A 16,983-nucleotide genomic window follows, 5' to 3' on the forward strand; every position below is an offset into this window, starting at 1 on the left:
TAAAAGTCTTGGTTTTCTTTTTTAAATGCAAGACTGATGTGCTTACAACACCTTAAATTTCCTAATGATTTGAGATTCTGGATTTATGAGAGGGAGTGGAAAGAGGTTATTAGTTTGTCTTATGGGGTTTTAACAAAAAAAAAATCCCACTTGAAATGAGAATTTGATTTGACCTACTCTGGGAAGTGGAAAAAGCACCAAAATCCTCCCCCAGGACCTCTCCCCATATTTTTTAAACTCTCATGGTACTATGAAAACAATAACATGTTGCTTTAGGTTTTACTTTATTGGCCCCACATCTCCTTGGCATACAAAATATGACAATTTAAATGTATTTATCTGCTCTTATGACTGAAATATTATTTCCAAGCTGCACGTGTTTATGTACTAACTTGTATATCAATTCTACTGATGTTAAATTGAATAATTATTGTAACCAAGAAATAAAGGCTTACAGACAAAAATTAAGCATATGACTTTTCTTAAAATAATCTACACATACAATATTTTAATACTCAGCACATCTATCCTAAAACAAAACCAAACAAACCAAATCCCCAGTACCTTGGCATGATGTAAATCCACTCCATACATGGAGAGTCTCTTAGCATTTTCTAGGAACTGGGAATCCGCCTGTGCTGGAGTCAAGCCCCTAAAACCATTGAATAAGCCTTGAGTTTATTGGCAGAAAAACCTGAGTGGAATCCTGGAATTCAGACTGATACAAAAAAACCTCCGTTTATAAGGTATCAATACATTTTTTGCTCTACAGGTGAAGTGCTCTTTCACGGCATATCATTTTACTTAAATACAGATTTCCACCTTCACTCTTTCAAACTATCTGTATGTTGCTTGAACTAATTAACATAAAAATACTTTTTACCAAAAGTTCTCTATGAAGACCTTACTATTTTCAAACTCAACTTTCTAAACACACCAAAGGAAGAGCTTTTGGTTACATAACAAACAATTCCCAAAGTAACAATAAGTTTACCTCAGTAGTTTCATACATATTCTTAGGAGAATTTACACAAATGTGACAAAGCACGAGGACTTCTTTTAATCCCACTGTATCTGACATACCTGTGTGTTTTGTGCAGCTCAGCCACTTTCTCTTCCATTTCTTGAGTCTGATTGGGTGCAAACTGAAATTCACTGATATAATCACTTCGGTGCTCCTCTGGGTCATGATCACCCAGCTCAGCCTGCAGGGTGTATGAACCAAGGAGGGCGTGAGTCACAAAAGAACACGGCAGTCGGCCAGATGCAATATCCTGGCGAAGCTGTAGGCACAAGAAATACCTGCAAGACAAAGGAGAAAAAAACAACCAAAGAGAAAGAAGAACAAAGAAAGGGTTACCTGTGGCAGATAATGAGAAATATGGCAGAATTCATCAGGATGCGCGTAATTAGGTAAGCGTGTTTTCAAGTAAGTGAATGCTTTAATAATGATCTTATATATTTGAGCATTGTTACCACACATCTTAAATTTCATTTGATTTTTAAGAGTCACTATTACTTTCATAAAAAATGTGAAAAGCAAGAAAAACTCTGATTTCCAACACAAATGAACAAAAAAAGCTATCTAGTTTTAAACAAAAGCTGGCTTATGAACTTTTTCAGTTCACATTGTAGCCTGTAGGTATCTATGTTTTAAAAACATAAGCTATGCATTTCTCTGACATTTCCCTTTGGCTTTGAAACTCTAACCTTTATATCCCTTGCAGTTCACAAGCTAATCATGTCATGTAATGCACAAAAGAAATCCAGTTTAGTACTGAAACCATAATTGCCTTTCTTAAACCATGTATGTATTAGAATTCAATCTTTCAGGTACTTTACATAGCCTTCTACCAAATTTAACAAGTTAAACATAAGCAGACATCCTACCTTAGCAGAGATTTTTTTTAAATGTAAGTGAAAAAAAAGGTCTTACTAGAGAAATTTAGATTGAAGATATTACCAAAAAATCTTTTTAGGAGTTGAACATGCAATTGAAAAACCAACCAACTCACTGAAAATTTTCAGAGAAAAAACACAGAACTTGTAAATACACTCTGCACTAAACGTCTTTTGTGATGCTACAGATCACTACCTGTAGCAATATATTAGCTGCACACTTGCATAGCTATCTTATTTTGTGCAGAAGATTGATCCAATGCAACATGTAGTAGTAACATATATGCTGCATCAGCAGAGTCAGCTAACTCCAAACTAAAGTATTAGGTTTCCTGTAACTCATGAGAAAAATTAATCCGTTCCTTGCACTTTATTCCCAGTTATCAGCCTTGCAATGCTATTTTTAGGTGCTCAGTATCCACTGCATTCCAAGTATTTTCTATCTAAGAAGTTCAGAAGATAATTATTTTCATGTTTTATTATGTTTTATGTGTTTATTTAAAGCATGTGTGTAAACCCACATTTTTATCAATCTAGTCTAGATTACTACTGAAGTATCTTGGATCCCTTAAGCTTTGCCCTCATTTGTTTCATAATAAAACAGCAGTCTGACAATAAACTGCCAGCTTCTTTCACATATTATCACTCACACTTTACCTGGGACCCAAATCATATCTCCACTTACCATGAAATTCTTCTTGCTCAGGTTTCTTCCAGAAGTTTTCATTTTACCTTTTCAACCTTGTTCTAAAAAGCAGTTGATGTATGTAAGAATATCTATAGTGTACAGTACCCAGAAACTGAAGAAGAAATTCTATGTGGCTTTTAAATTGGACTAACAAACATTTAAAATTTAAAATCAGGACCTGTGCATACCTAGTGATGTCTTCAGTCAACTGTGATGGATCAGGAGGATAAAACTTCACGTTAAAGGTGAATATCCAAGGTAAATCTAAACATGGGAAATAGCTGATTATTAACCTTAAATAAGTCCAAGCAAGCAAAGAAAAACTTACGGAAAAATGCTACAAAGTAGAATAAATCTAATCACTGAAATCTCAAAGGAAGCTTTTTACTGTACATTATTAAAAAGTAGAGATTATTTTCATTATCAGGTAGAGACCCACAGATATAATGAAAAATTAAAATGCTAAAATTATTTTTAAGTAATGTTTTACAGTAAATTACACAAATATCAGAAGACATTTTTAATTTCAAAATGACCATAATATATTAAGACTTGTAAGATACTGTGTGTTCAAAGGCACTTGAACTGACTTTGTGTTTATTTCCCACTCTTCCAAGGCTAACAGTCTCCACCTGTCCAGACTTGGTTTGAGAGACTGTACAGTAACTGTGAACATGAGACATCAAAATGAGCTCTGTGTTGTTGTATATAATAGAAAGATAATAAATTATTCATTGAGAATGCATGGAAGACAAAAATATTAGCCATTCCTACTTCAAAATATTTTTCTGGTAAACACCACATTAAACAACTATAATAGCAGTGATATTTAACTTCTCATGTGTTGGACTTGTTAATAACACATGCATTTTTTTTTTTTTAGAGCAAAAGCATGCTTAAAACTAGATTAATAATTTGAAAAAGTGTAAAATGTTGCCTTTAGTCATAGCTCTGTTTTTAAATATTTTTTTAAGATTTGAAAGCTAAGTCACACATCAATAATTAAAATACATTTTCAGAATGTTAGAACTTTGGAAGTAAATTATTTTAGAAATCTGTGTTACACAGATCAATCATGCTTTGAAAAATGTGTCTTTCTACAGCAACAAAAAGACTGAAAGCCACTTCCAACACAATGCTAGAAAAAAGTGCCAACGTTATTTACAAGGCTTCTTTCTTACAAAAACCTGTTCTGAAATTCCATATATACTAAAAGTATATATGAGGTGTGTCAGAATTTCTAATGTCTTCCAACATCTAAAAAATTATTTTGGTTTTTCAGACACGGCTATTTAATGAAGCACTTCAATTTTTGTTTAAATGTGAACCTCATTCTACACCGGGCTGCTAAGCCACTATTTCTTTTTGAGAGCTCACGGTTTTAGTGTATCTTAACATTCCCAGTTATTAAGTTTCTTTACAGTTTTGTGCACAAAATTAGGCAGGACCCATAAATAAGGTCTCATCACTGTATCATTAACTGCAATGCAGTGCAAAACAGAATGAAGACAAAAATACCTTGGAAAAAAGAAGTCTAACAGTAATGAATATATACAGCATAATAAACACAGTTAAAGATGGAACAGATTTACCTACTTCCATCATCTCCCAGGAAATCAGCATAATTTAGTGAAAAGACATTGATATTGGGTAAACCAAAGTGACGAGTATGAGCAATAGGGCCAAATATCTATGCAAAAAACCATTCAAGGAGAGCTGTGATGTTAACAGAACTGTGGAGAAATGGATGAAAGATGTGTCCTTCCACACCGGTGGAAGACCTTCAAACTGGTCTGCAAGTTTTTCCTGGTCTAAAATTGCAGTTATACTAGCCACATATGAATTCCTGTTCAACTGTTGCTCTTTCTTGTCAGCATTTCTACAGCTAACTTCCAGAAAGCACTGCAGCCAGGAGACATAGGTGTAGTTTGAAGAAAAAAAGAATTGAAAAAACTATATTTTCTAAAAAAGCGCATAAAACCTCTGAGTGTGGAGATTTTGTGAAAAAATTCACATCTCTACTCACACTGATTAAACTGCTAATTTATTGAAAAAATATTGAAGTTGGTTTTGTACTATATATTTTCTGGACAGCTGGTGACCATGTATTTTACCTAATAACTGAAAGCACATTTATCCCCTAAATATAGACTAGCAAGTTTATTACAACATGCACAGTCTATATTTCTACTCCTCACTAAAGCATGCTTTTTATAGCTGCACAAATGAGCCATATAATCATAGTTGTCCTCACATAATGATGCATATTATTGCTGGCTCTTTTTAGAGCTGGTAGCCAAGACAAAAAAGAACAACCTCAAAGCTGATTTAAAATTGTATTTAGCATTCTGTCCCTGATAAGCCTCTCTGTTTTGATGTTCAGTAGTATGGGCTACAGAAATGTCAAAAAGTTTTCTAGCCAGCTTGTTACATCAAAAATTGCTTCTGTGGCAACTTCAGGCACGTTCTTAAAGAAAAAGAATGCAATATAACCAACCAATATAATATATATATATTGCATATATAATGCAATATAACCAATATAATACAATTCACATGATTCATCCCATTTAAACTGGGAAAAATCAGTGAGGGTTTTTTTTCCAGTAAAGACCTTTTCTGGTTTTTACTCATGACCTCTTGTATGTCAGCTTTTGCAAGAAAACCCTTGGCACAAGTACTTAGTTCTCTTCAACAATAACAGTCTACACTCTAGTGTAATCAGCTTAGACCAAAATCAGCTAAAACTTACAAATATATAGCTAAGTAGATATAAAATAGATGGATATAAAATAAAGTGAACCTGCATAAAGCAATTACCATATTTTGATGCCTGAGCATACCCATATATTTGTCAGCATTAAAATCGGCCAGAATTGTGAACCTAAAATGCAAGCTCTTTCCTAGTAATTAAAACTTCTCTTAGTACCTTAGGGTATTCTGTCCTCAGAACATCTGGCTTCTCTCTATTTCTTACAGGACATAGAACACAGAATATGTGATGTGGGAGCATTTTTTGCAGTAAAAATACTAACTTTGCTGCAGGCTAGAAAAAGATTTAATTGACATAATATTACCTTTGGTTTAAACAGATAAATTCTTAAATTGAATTTTGTATAAGGGTGTCCTAACACACCCTCTGTGTAATCTGAGATTTGAGTATTTCAAGGTCAGTTTCTATTGCCTGTACCATCATGATATTTGAGCTGTGATTCTCAGTTTTGCAAAAGCCTGAATCCACTTGAGATGTACCAATTTTCAAAAAGATAGTGACAGAAATGTAATTACCTACCTGTCCCTGAAAGAAGTAATAAGAGGTTTTAACACATGCCAGTGGATAGCCAAGTACATGAGTTAAAAAAAGTCAAGAATTCATTTTCCTGAAGAGATCAGGCTGGCTGAAAGCAAACAAGATTTTTGTCACCTTTGTAGCCCTGAGAACAGAGACAGTAATTTGTGGATCATGTTCATTAGCTGAAGTAACATCAGTAATTGCTGAGATCCAACATAATTACCCAGCCAAAGGCCAACCTGTACAAGTAAGAGAGCACAGAGGGCCTGAGGACTGTGACACAGCAAGAGACAGCCTGCAGAACACGACTTGGGGGAGACTACAGGATTCATATTTTGTCTTTCCCAGTCACAGGTGGTATATACATGCCCAAAGTGCAGAGTATTGGTGTTGCTCACATTTAAGAGAGACAGAGATTGTTGTAAATATTATGTTGCAAACTAATGTGTTGAACTACATTTCTGAAAGTGTCACCTCTGTGTGTTCAGATCAATGTATTTGTCCAAATATACTTATCTAGCATGCTAGTGCTTCAGTTTGTGCCATACATACCAGGGAAAAAGAAATAACCAAATATTCAGAGTTGGAAGGGACCCACAGAGATCAGCAAGTCCAGCTCTTAAGTGAATAGCCCATAGAAGGGACTGAACCCACAACCTTGGCTTGTTTTTCATTTTTTAGCAGCAGGCTCTATCCAACTGAGCTAATCTCAGATTCAAGAGTTTTTTCCTTTCCAATTTTCAAATGGACTGATAAGTTTTACAGGTATCTTAAATTTAATGAGTATTTTTGTACACACAATCTCCATTCCTGAATAAAAACAAATATATTTAGAACTAAGCCTGAAAAAAGTCTAATTACTTGATACTTATGTAGCTGGGGGATTAAATGTGCCTGCAGTAAGATTCCAATATCTGGAAACTTTCATATACTAATGATGAGGAACACAAGTAACAGTAAGCTAATTACTTGCGAAATGGTGTAAGCAAGTGTAATTTTAAAATCCTTAAAAACATGTTCTTACTTTGCTGTTTGTTTTATTATGCCTATCAACTCTGAAATACTATAGACCAGAGGAAAAAACACCCTGCCATGATTCCTCATTCAATAACTGGACTTGCTCTCCAGTATAAAATGTAGGTCTTCACGCTGTATGAAAAATCAAACCCCCTTAACATAATTTTTGTAGTGCATATGATATAGTATTAAACAAGGACTTTGTCTAGTGCATTCAAAAATTTTTCAGGTCAGTTCTTACATTTCAAATTTGTGACACTAACTTGTAGGCTAGATAACACGCAAATTGCTACAGAAGACATAAAGATACCAACATCTGTATTAACAAAGTTGTATTAACAAGAGTATCATCCTCCTCCATCTTTTGTAGTTTATTAAAAGTGAGCCAAACAGCCTTCAGCCTGCTTATTTGGACAACTAATAGATTTTCACTGAAGACCTGCAAAAATTCCAATACCAGTAACTTTTCTGTAACTAAAGGTATGGCTGCTACTTGCATATTAGTCCATTCACCATTTTAATAGGTCTAGGTTGCTTACACAAGAGAACGTTGGATCAAAAAAAACCAGCTTCCAAGGATGCTCCTGTAACTTTCATTTCTATACTGAAAATATAAACCTCACCTTCCTATTAATGGATTTCATCATTGGGCAAAGATATGAAAAAAAAAGGGAATTAACACCACCATAACTTCTGGAAAAAAGTGATATTGCCTTAAAACAGTGAAGTTAACAGCAGTAAAGAAACCATCTGTCATTATAAATAACACACTGCTGTTCATAATTACAAGTACAGTCAGTTTCTTAGCTTAAATTCTCATTGTGTTGCAAGTCTAGGCTTCTAAATATTATCATCACCCTCTTCTCCCCACTTTTCTATCAAGTACTACCAAAAGGTTTCCATTAAAAACAAAACAAAAGCCCTGGTTTGGTCACAAATGAGTAAAGCAATGGCAATAAGTTCAGTATGGGCAAGGGCTGTCTAGCATGTTTTAGTGGCCACTTATTTTGTGATCTGTAGACTCAGGCAGAGTATCACCTAGATTTATTCTCCATACACTCCCCATTTACTTCAAAAGCTACCCAGCTAGTGAAGAGCTTTGACAGAGCTTTATACAAACAGAGTAAAATAAATTACTCAAAAAGTACTGAGTACAGGAAGTAGAAAGGCATTTCAAGTAGATTCAGTCTGAAAAGCACTGTAGTGAGACATTCCAAGATTATGCTCTCTATTCCATCTGCATTCTGAAAATAATGGGCATTATCAAAAAAGTCAATGGTGGACTGATCAGTATCAAAGAGTATACATTTTCTGTAAAACATATTAATTTTCTTTTTGTAGGTTCATATTCTTCTGGAGAGTCTTTGAAGTAAGAAAGTCCTATGGCAACAACCATGACCAACTTTGCATGATCACATTCTCCATCCAGTAATCAACTATGAGCACAAAGCTGAAAAAAATCTACTGTTTCAGGATGCAAAAATATCGACTATTACTCACACAACAAGGGAAAATTTGGGGGCAATAATATATTTTATTAGTTTCTAATACAATATAATGATTAATCATTATAATATAGTGATATAATAACATACGATATAGTATAGTCATTAACTTCTACAGCATAATGCTGAGTGACTCCCTCTCCCCTACTTGGACAGGGGATGGAAACAGAAGATTTGCTTCCTCTTTTAAGTTGAATATACCACTATCAGATAGAAATTATTTTAAAGCTGTAAGCAATCAACATCCAGGCTACTAAATTTATGAAGAATATTTCTGTGAGGAAAAAAAAGGGAGCATAACATCTTAATACAGAAGTACTTACTTCGAATTTGTCTCTTAATTTCCTTTGAAGCATCTAGCCAGTTCTGGAAGGAAAAAAAGAACAAGCAAACCACAGCCAGCATTTAAAATCCTCAATACCAAAAATATTTTGATATAATGTATGCAACCTATTAAATAGCTTTTAGCATTTCAGTTACTACTGATATGTGCAAAGAGACTGTTTTGCAACAGATCATCCAACAGTTTAACTTTTGGAAGTGAGACTAAGGAATCTGTAACATATATTCAGCAGTAACTCAAGCAACCCTGTTTATTAGTTTTATCCATACATGTTAAAAAACAGCTTGAGAGACTAGGGACATAAACCTTATACCTACAGTTACTGAGACTTCCCTTCATTGAATTTGAACCTTGACTACCCATGGCCAGACACACACACAAGCACATTCATGGAAGACACACACATAAAGCCAGCCTGACAGCAGCTCTTGCAACATTTCAAAGACAGAAGTGAACTGCAAGGAAGAGTTAGATACTGCCTTGTGAGGCCAAGGAAAATATCTGCTTTTTCACAGGCCACTGCAGGTACTTGCAGTTTCAAAGTCTGAGGGAACACCTCGGTGCCAGCACAACTGTTGCCAAAGGGTCATTTCTACCCATGTTTCTCACCTAACCTAGCAAAGCAGAGCATCTTGGGTATAATGTGACCTACCTTTTTCAGTCTATGGTAGCAAACAAATTCCAGATGCAACATTGTTTCCCATTACCAGATCCTTCAGTCTCTATAAGGGGCTTTTGCACCCAAAGTCCATGGTCTTTCAAGAAGACAATAATGTCTAGTTTCACAGGTCTGTGTGAATTAGGAAAATGTGGAACTACATTTCGGCAGTAGCGCAAATCTTTCACATAGATCACCCCTGCTGACAGAGAATGTGTTTCCTATCAATATGGACCAACACACCAAGTTGCCTGTTGTAAACGAGAGTGGTCCAAGCAGATTTCATCACAAGTGCACCATATGTCTATTAGATTAATATTATTTACAAATTAAAAGCAAAAGCCCCTTTTTATAAGCTATTACAATTTTAATGTTTAAAACAAGACAATTTCATATTTCTTGCTTTGTCTGTGATCTCTACTTTCCAAAGCTATGATAATTTTTCCAGAGAAGGCAAAGTCCATAATATTTTTACAAAGGAAGAGTTAGAAAGCACTTCTCCAAAATCCTGGATATAATTTATAATGCTTAAGTCAGAAAAATTGCTTTCTGTTAGAAGAACCTTGACATGCAAAGGCCTTGGAAGACAATGCAAGTCTTCAAATAAATTTAGTTGAGACTGAGTTCAGCTACAGTTATCACCCTAGGTTTTTCTGTTTTGGCAAGAATTCCAGTCTGAAATTACCCACAGCCATATTCTTGCAACTACAATAACTAGAAGTATCTTAAACCCTTACATTTTAGACATAGCACCAAGTAGAGAATATAGCAGGGAATAACAACAACAGAAAAACAGGATTTTTAGAGTATTTTCAGTGCTTCATCTTTTATCACCACAAAGCAGGAGAAAAGAACATACAATACAGACTATGCTGCAAGATGATAAGAATAATGTTATACAGTTTTCTTATTTTTCCAAGTCTGAAATAACCTTATTGGAAGCAGACGTAGCCACTATCATTACTGCTCTGTCAAATAAATTCAGATGCTTATATTCCATTTATAGGCATAATTACAGGGATGGGGTTTTTTTTGCATCTGTGCTTTTTGTCATGGATAAAAACAAACACCACAAAAAATCTACCCTAAATTAGAGCTCTTAATGCAGAATAGACAGGTCTGTCTTTCGAAACAAAAGACAAAGTGTATACACACTACTTTGTTCCAGTAAGCAGAAATCTATTTGTTTAATTTGTGAATGGTAAGGTTACAGATGAGACAAAGTAATGTATTGTCAAAGAACAAAATGTTCTCTACCAGTACAAAAGTATTTTGTACAAATCCAGAAAAGCAGCATTTCCAGCTGGCGCCCAAAATATAAGAGCAGAGGCTTTCTAACACTTCTGCAGACCAATTACAGTGTGAATGCAGCATTCATTAATTTCTGAGGGTGCAATGCAAAGAAATCTCTAACTAACTTCAAGCTAATAAATTTTAACATTTGCAAAACATGAAAGATATCATTAATTACTAATTTGGGCTAAATAGTTTATAAAAGTGTATTAAAGCTAACAAAAATCAGTCTGATTGGAAGACATAACCTCTCTCCCAGCTGCACAGAACATCCATGGAGAAGAGTTAATGGGACTCCTCCTCCAATGGTACCCCAATGGTGCATTGGGGAGCAGCTCTAATTCAGAAGAGTGCCTGGCATTCAGTTGCCACACACCACAGCTGGCATTGTGTTCAACAGCTGGCTCATAAATGGGTGGCTGTGATGAGTGCACAAGAATGGGAAAAAAACATCATTCAGTATTTAGAACTGACTGGCCTGGAGGTCAGGGATATGTAGCATTTTAATCTAAAATGGCAACAGTCATAACATAGGAAAAAAAAAAAAAAAAAAAAAGGCATCAGAAAGAATTGTTACCAAAATTAAAAAGTAACTCAAACTTCATACAGAGGTGAATGAGAAAGAGAGCCCTAAACCCAGCAAAAGTTCTGAGAAAGTAGGAGGTGTGAAACATAAATTTGCTAGGACAGAGATTTTTTTAAGGTTCTCTAAATAACACTAGGAATGCATTTGTATGAAGAAGACAAAATACAGCAAATTGATTGTTTAGTCTTCCTAACAAAAAGGACCAGACTTCTCCAGATTTTTTTAAAATAAAAGTGTGCTGCGGACCATAACTCAGGTGAGAAGTGACCTATTCTACTTTTGAATAAGGACCCCATTATCAAATATTTCTCACTTAATTTAGGTAAATGCCTCTTAATTTATGTAAATACTTATGAGTGTTGCTACAGTACCACCTTCACAGTCAATGGATAAGGAATGCAAGGACTCATTTACACTGAAAGAGACCTCTGGACATAACCAATCCAAGTGTGATTCAAGAGCCAATTTTGAATTAGATCAGGTTACCCAGGTTCATATTCAGTCAAGTTTTTAGTATCTCCAAGGAATAAGACATGAAAAAACAGATGGGGGTCTTTCTAAAGAGTGGACCTCTGTTTCTCTATTCAAATGACTGAAGAATACCAAGAAAGTCTTAGTCTAACTAGAGGGGGGGAAAAAAAGGGGAAGAAAAAAGACATAAGCTTACACCAATGCAGTTTTTTTGCTGACGTTTCAAAAACCCAAGCCCCCCTATTTTACCTCCTGGGACCCTACTCAGGTGTGCTATTTTCTGGTACAAGCCAAGGATCCCAGGTGTAGTATTAGACCTTTTCTCTCTTGCCAGATATCAGACTGCTGTGTTATGTTATTTTGTTGTGTCTGTACAGTTTTTCAGTAGTGAGAAATATAAATATAGCGACAAGCAAAAGATTAGATTATGATATTTAGTTAGAAGATCAACAGAGATCATCATTGTTACACTAAATAAGTTCTTATGTCTGGAAATGGCTTAAAAATCAGGAACAAAAATTAAATATCTATTAATAATATAACAAGCCGATTTTGTATATGGGCATTTTTAATATAGAGGAATTGAGTATTTTGCTGAATACTGCACAGAAAGCTTTGCAGCAAAGCAAATAACTCTAGAAAACAGCTTTATCAAAATGGAAGGTGTCAGAAATTCAGATTTATTCAGACTATAAAACTACACTTAATTTAAAAAAAATAGTGTTAAGAGGAAAATGACAGAAAAAATGCAAAAACTTTTAGATGCAGTATGATGCAATGATACTTCTATTACAAATACAGTTTAAAAAGAAATACAATTTTTCCTGCTTCAATTTGTAAATATTCATCTGGGAGTTTTTTATGAAGAAAAAGATGACTACACATAAATCTTTAGTTCATGGAGGAAGCAACAGGCAGCCCATAACTGTAAATGTTAATATGTTAGAAAGAGAAATTGAGTTTTGATAATTAATGGAGCACTTGCCACTGACTGATTTAAGATTTTCCTCAGCTGAGCAATCTAGATGTGCTCAACCATCCAAAAGAAAGGAAGTGCAAAAGAAGAAGGAAGTTACCAAATGTTAACTTTAAAAGGACTTAAGAAATCCTGTCAAATGCAGTCATCTCAAATGCCATTCATTTGTAAAATGAGTATCCAATACCAGTGGTGGACCAGCTTCAGTCTCTTTATAAAAATTTTCTTTAAACTTAATAATAGACGAACTCCAAGGCCTAGTCATTACAGACTTATGAGCCAGATTCCCTTCATGTTCATGAACAAAGCATTCTTACACATCTATGAGAAAAGGCAGCAAAATTTATTCAAGTGTTTGAAATGGTAAACATTTAATAGAATACACCTCACTGAACTATTGGAGTGAGTGGCAATGATGAAAACCAAAATAAACCCTCATACAGGCTTACCTTCTGTTCTGAATTCTCATAAAACAACAGCCCAAAATAGTCCTTTTCCAGTAAATTGAGGTGTTCACATACTTTATCAAACAGAACTTGTCCTTTTGCTCTTTTCTGAGGGGTGGGAGAGTAGGAAAAGAAGGAAAAAACAAGAAAAAATAAGAAAAAAGAGAAAATTAATATAAGTAAATCAGTAAGTTCCTTAACAGGTACTGTTATTCAATTATGTTATTCAGGAAAATTTAAAATATAAATAAATTAGATTATAAAACTATAAATTTTCTTACAAAGGCTGTTCAGCATATTTCAAAACTATACATATCCTTGATAAAAAAATAGAGAAATTTCAAAATTTTTTTTCAATACATCAAAAAACCCTTAAACAACAACAACGTGTAAAACAGGAAAATTCAGTACCTGAAAGATATAAATATTTTGCACTATTAAATGTCACTAAATTGTCTAGTTTTCATAGATCTTTCATTTTAAAATAACATAAGATACCTTTATTTGAGCCAACTTTTCCTATATTATCTTCTAAAAATTAATATAGTATCTACAATGTTAAATCTTGAATTTTTATTATTTTGTTATACATCTCAGTGACTCATCAATCACATGATATGAATGCACTAAAGTGTGTTATCATCAAAAGACAAAAAGAACAAGCAGACCACTAAGAGCTGATGCTCAGACCAGCAGAAGCAGCATCCAAGCAGAAGCTGAACATATCCAATATATCTAGTTGTCTATACTGCAGTGGTTTGTTTTGAGGGGCAGAAAATAAGATGGCTGCTTTCTATCCATGTACTTCTAAAATCTCAGTAGCCAACAGTTTCACTAGATGCTTAAAAATAAGAAATCTTCAAGAAGTTTATTTTTCCTAAAAATACTATTTGTGGAAGTCAGCAACAAAGGAAAAAGTCTGAAGGTTTTGTTTGAGGTTAGTTTCAGTATCATAGTCTGCTGCTTTATAAATATAGTTAATGAGGACTGATCATCATTTTAACATACTCTTAGAAAGCAATTTTAAATGGCCACTTTCAAGCTCACTTGGTGAGCTCAGTATTACTAGAGTTAAAGCAAATGGCAGTCAGTCCTGAAGCTGTATCTGTTTTTCTTGTGATCTTTCCAGCAGCCTTCCAGTATCTAAAGGGAACTTGAGAAGGGAAGGAAAGGGCATGTAGTGACAGGAAAAGGGGTAATGGCTTTAAAGAGTAGGTGCAGATTAGATATTAGGAAGAAATCCTTTACTGTGAGGGTGGTGTGGCACTGGGACAGGTGGCTCAGTGAAGTTGTGGATGTCCCATTCCTGGAAATGTTCAAGGCCAGGCTGGATGGGGCTCTGAGCAGCCTGGTCTGGTGGAAGCTGTCCTGGCCTAAGCAGGGGGTTTAAAAATGACAAGATCTTTAAGGTACCTCCCAACCAAACTATTCTATTGTTCTGTGATTCTTGTACCTGAAGCTGGGAATGTAAACATTCCCTACATCTGTAGTGCCAGTAATGAAAAACAGGTCCAGACTCTACTTCTGTGCAGCAGGTTTCAAGGAAAATCTTTGTCTCCTGCTGGAAGGAGACAAAGATTTAGAGCAGACGGCTCACACCATATGCTCAGGGGTGGGAAGATGAGAACTTCTTTCCACAGTTCAAATCTGACCACAACTGGCATGCAGTCTCCAGTTTGAACCAACTCCTTCATGACAGCTCTGCTATTTGTGGCATTTGTCACAGAGGCCACAACAAGGCCTTTTCAGAGGCCTGTCAGCTTATAGGAATTTTTACATTTGCTTATCCTACAGATTTCAGTAGATGCCACAATCACTGCCATGCCACAGGAACGCCATCGGCAGCCCCTGTGTAGGCCCGGGTGACACTGTGGCCATTGTCCCTGCAGACAGGGGCAGAGCACTCCACGTGCCCCGTTCCGGCACTCCCGCAGCTCGGCTCCACGCACGGGGCGGTAAAGGCCAAGAGCAGAGGGAGAGGGGAAAAAAGAAGGTATGCACTGAGCAAAGACTGAAGGCATTGTTGATTTATTCCCCAAGAATCCAGAGCTTTATTCAAAATTCCGTTGTCCAGCAGACATTCTACTCAGGAAGATCAGAAAGCTTTCGCAGAAGCAGAATTATAAAATGACCACGTTCAGTAGCCCAAGTAGCAAGGCAGTGGAAAGTAGAAGCCAGAGTGACTTCTGAAATGGAGAGCAGGGAATTTTAAGTCTGTTTGGTGCTTTCAAAAGATCTTACTCCTCAAGGCATCTGAAGTAACCACTTAATTTTCTTGACAGCTTCAGCTTAATAAGAAAAATCATCAAAATAGAAAAGCAGTAAATCAAGAACAGAAAAAACACAAGTGAAAGAGTTCCAAGAATCTTAGATGCATGTAATAGATACCATTTTTTTCAAAGTCAATGTGCAGGTCAGTAATCACACTTTGCAAAGGCAAGTTTCAGTTAAATTTCAGTAAAGGAAATCTACAGATTAGTGCAAAATAATATATGCTATCATATTAAGCCCACATCTGGAATCAGCTGCTTTTTTATAAAGTTTATACACTAAACTCCACAGTTAATATAGAAACAAAGCAGGCGAATCTACAGGCAATATATTGCAAGTATAACTGTAAAATATTGCACAGTTTCTTATTAGGAAGTCATAATCAACAAAGAACTTGGATACACCAGCAGTCTCCATCTTTAAACATCTTTTTGTCAGTTCTTGGTTCTTCCACATAAGGAAATACACCGTGTCACAAAGTCCAAGTCTGTGAGTCTACATTCTAGATAACAGCAAAATAAAAAGACATTATACCATCAGCAACTAATATTTATATTATTTAACCTCTATTATAGGTTAAAAAGCATAAGAAGCCTCTCAGTACCAGCAATGGTTTTCATTGTAAGATCCTACTTGTAAAACTGAAAGACTCTGAATTATTTTATATCTATCTAGATAGATATATAGATATAGATATATGGATATATAGAGTGAATGAGTTTTTTTAAAATTTAGAACAGTATTTAATTAGCAAAACCAATTTTCATGTGCAATTTCTTTGTAAACCATTTGGGGACAAGCACTACTACACAGTATAAATTATATGATAAACAACTTTTCTGGAAAAACTCATGTTCCTAGTAGAATGTCTCTAAATATGAACTGAAGGTAATGTTATGATCCAGTCGGTTCAGAAGTTAGAAATATTTTAATAGAGCTAGGCACTCTTAAAGAAGGCAGCATCATTGCTTGTCCAATTTTTGACTTTTTAAAATGGATTGCATTTCATTTTCTACCCGGTGTTTGAGATGTCAAGCGGTAGTCACAACTAATGTGTAAATTATTGTTCTTATAAATTACTGTTCTTATTATATGCATGCATACCTATACACTTATGCATCCATATATACACATATATGTATTTATAGCACATCAAATACTAGCACTGAAAACAATAAGAAAATATTCCTGTTCCAAATTATAATGCAGAAATACCAGTAAAAGTGTAAGTCCATCCTTGCTCCCACAAGAAGGGGAGAACATTCAACCTAGCTATACCGAGAGGCTGAGAAGGGAGGAGATGCTCACAAAGCCAGCAGTTTAAAACACAAGAGTACTCAGATCAGCAGCATTCTGTACGGCTGCCAAGTTACACTTTCTTTTAAGTGAGAACATAAAAAGAACACTTGTAACCAAGGTTATTCTAGTACCAATTTCAAACCTGTATCTAGACACAGCAGATGCCACCTCATAATGCAACCACCTCATAAAACCAGAGGCAGCTGTCCTTTACCTCCTTCTCAAAAATAGAGTAAACC

The 16,983-nt window shown here is 35.2% G+C and overlaps 1 protein-coding gene across 13 annotated transcripts in view; it reads right to left on the minus strand.

Annotated features, from left to right (window-relative positions):
- The window catches only part of EPB41L2 (erythrocyte membrane protein band 4.1 like 2), a 101,117-nt gene that overhangs the window by 30,122 nt on the left and 54,012 nt on the right, over positions 1 to 16,983 (minus strand). For all 13 annotated transcript variants that reach the window (XM_066315390.1, XM_066315385.1, XM_066315382.1 and 10 more), the window contains 5 exons: positions 13,178 to 13,282; positions 8,725 to 8,767; positions 2,776 to 2,851; positions 1,084 to 1,302; positions 565 to 652 (listed from right to left, as the gene is read on the minus strand). In XM_066315390.1, coding sequence (XP_066171487.1) covers positions 565 to 652; positions 1,084 to 1,302; positions 2,776 to 2,851; positions 8,725 to 8,767; positions 13,178 to 13,282 — 531 coding nt within the window. The remainder of the gene's footprint in view (positions 1 to 564; positions 653 to 1,083; positions 1,303 to 2,775; positions 2,852 to 8,724; positions 8,768 to 13,177; positions 13,283 to 16,983) is intronic.

This window comes from Sylvia atricapilla, chromosome 3, assembly GCF_009819655.1.
Source record: "Sylvia atricapilla isolate bSylAtr1 chromosome 3, bSylAtr1.pri, whole genome shotgun sequence".
Taxonomy (NCBI): domain Eukaryota; kingdom Metazoa; phylum Chordata; class Aves; order Passeriformes; family Sylviidae; genus Sylvia; species Sylvia atricapilla.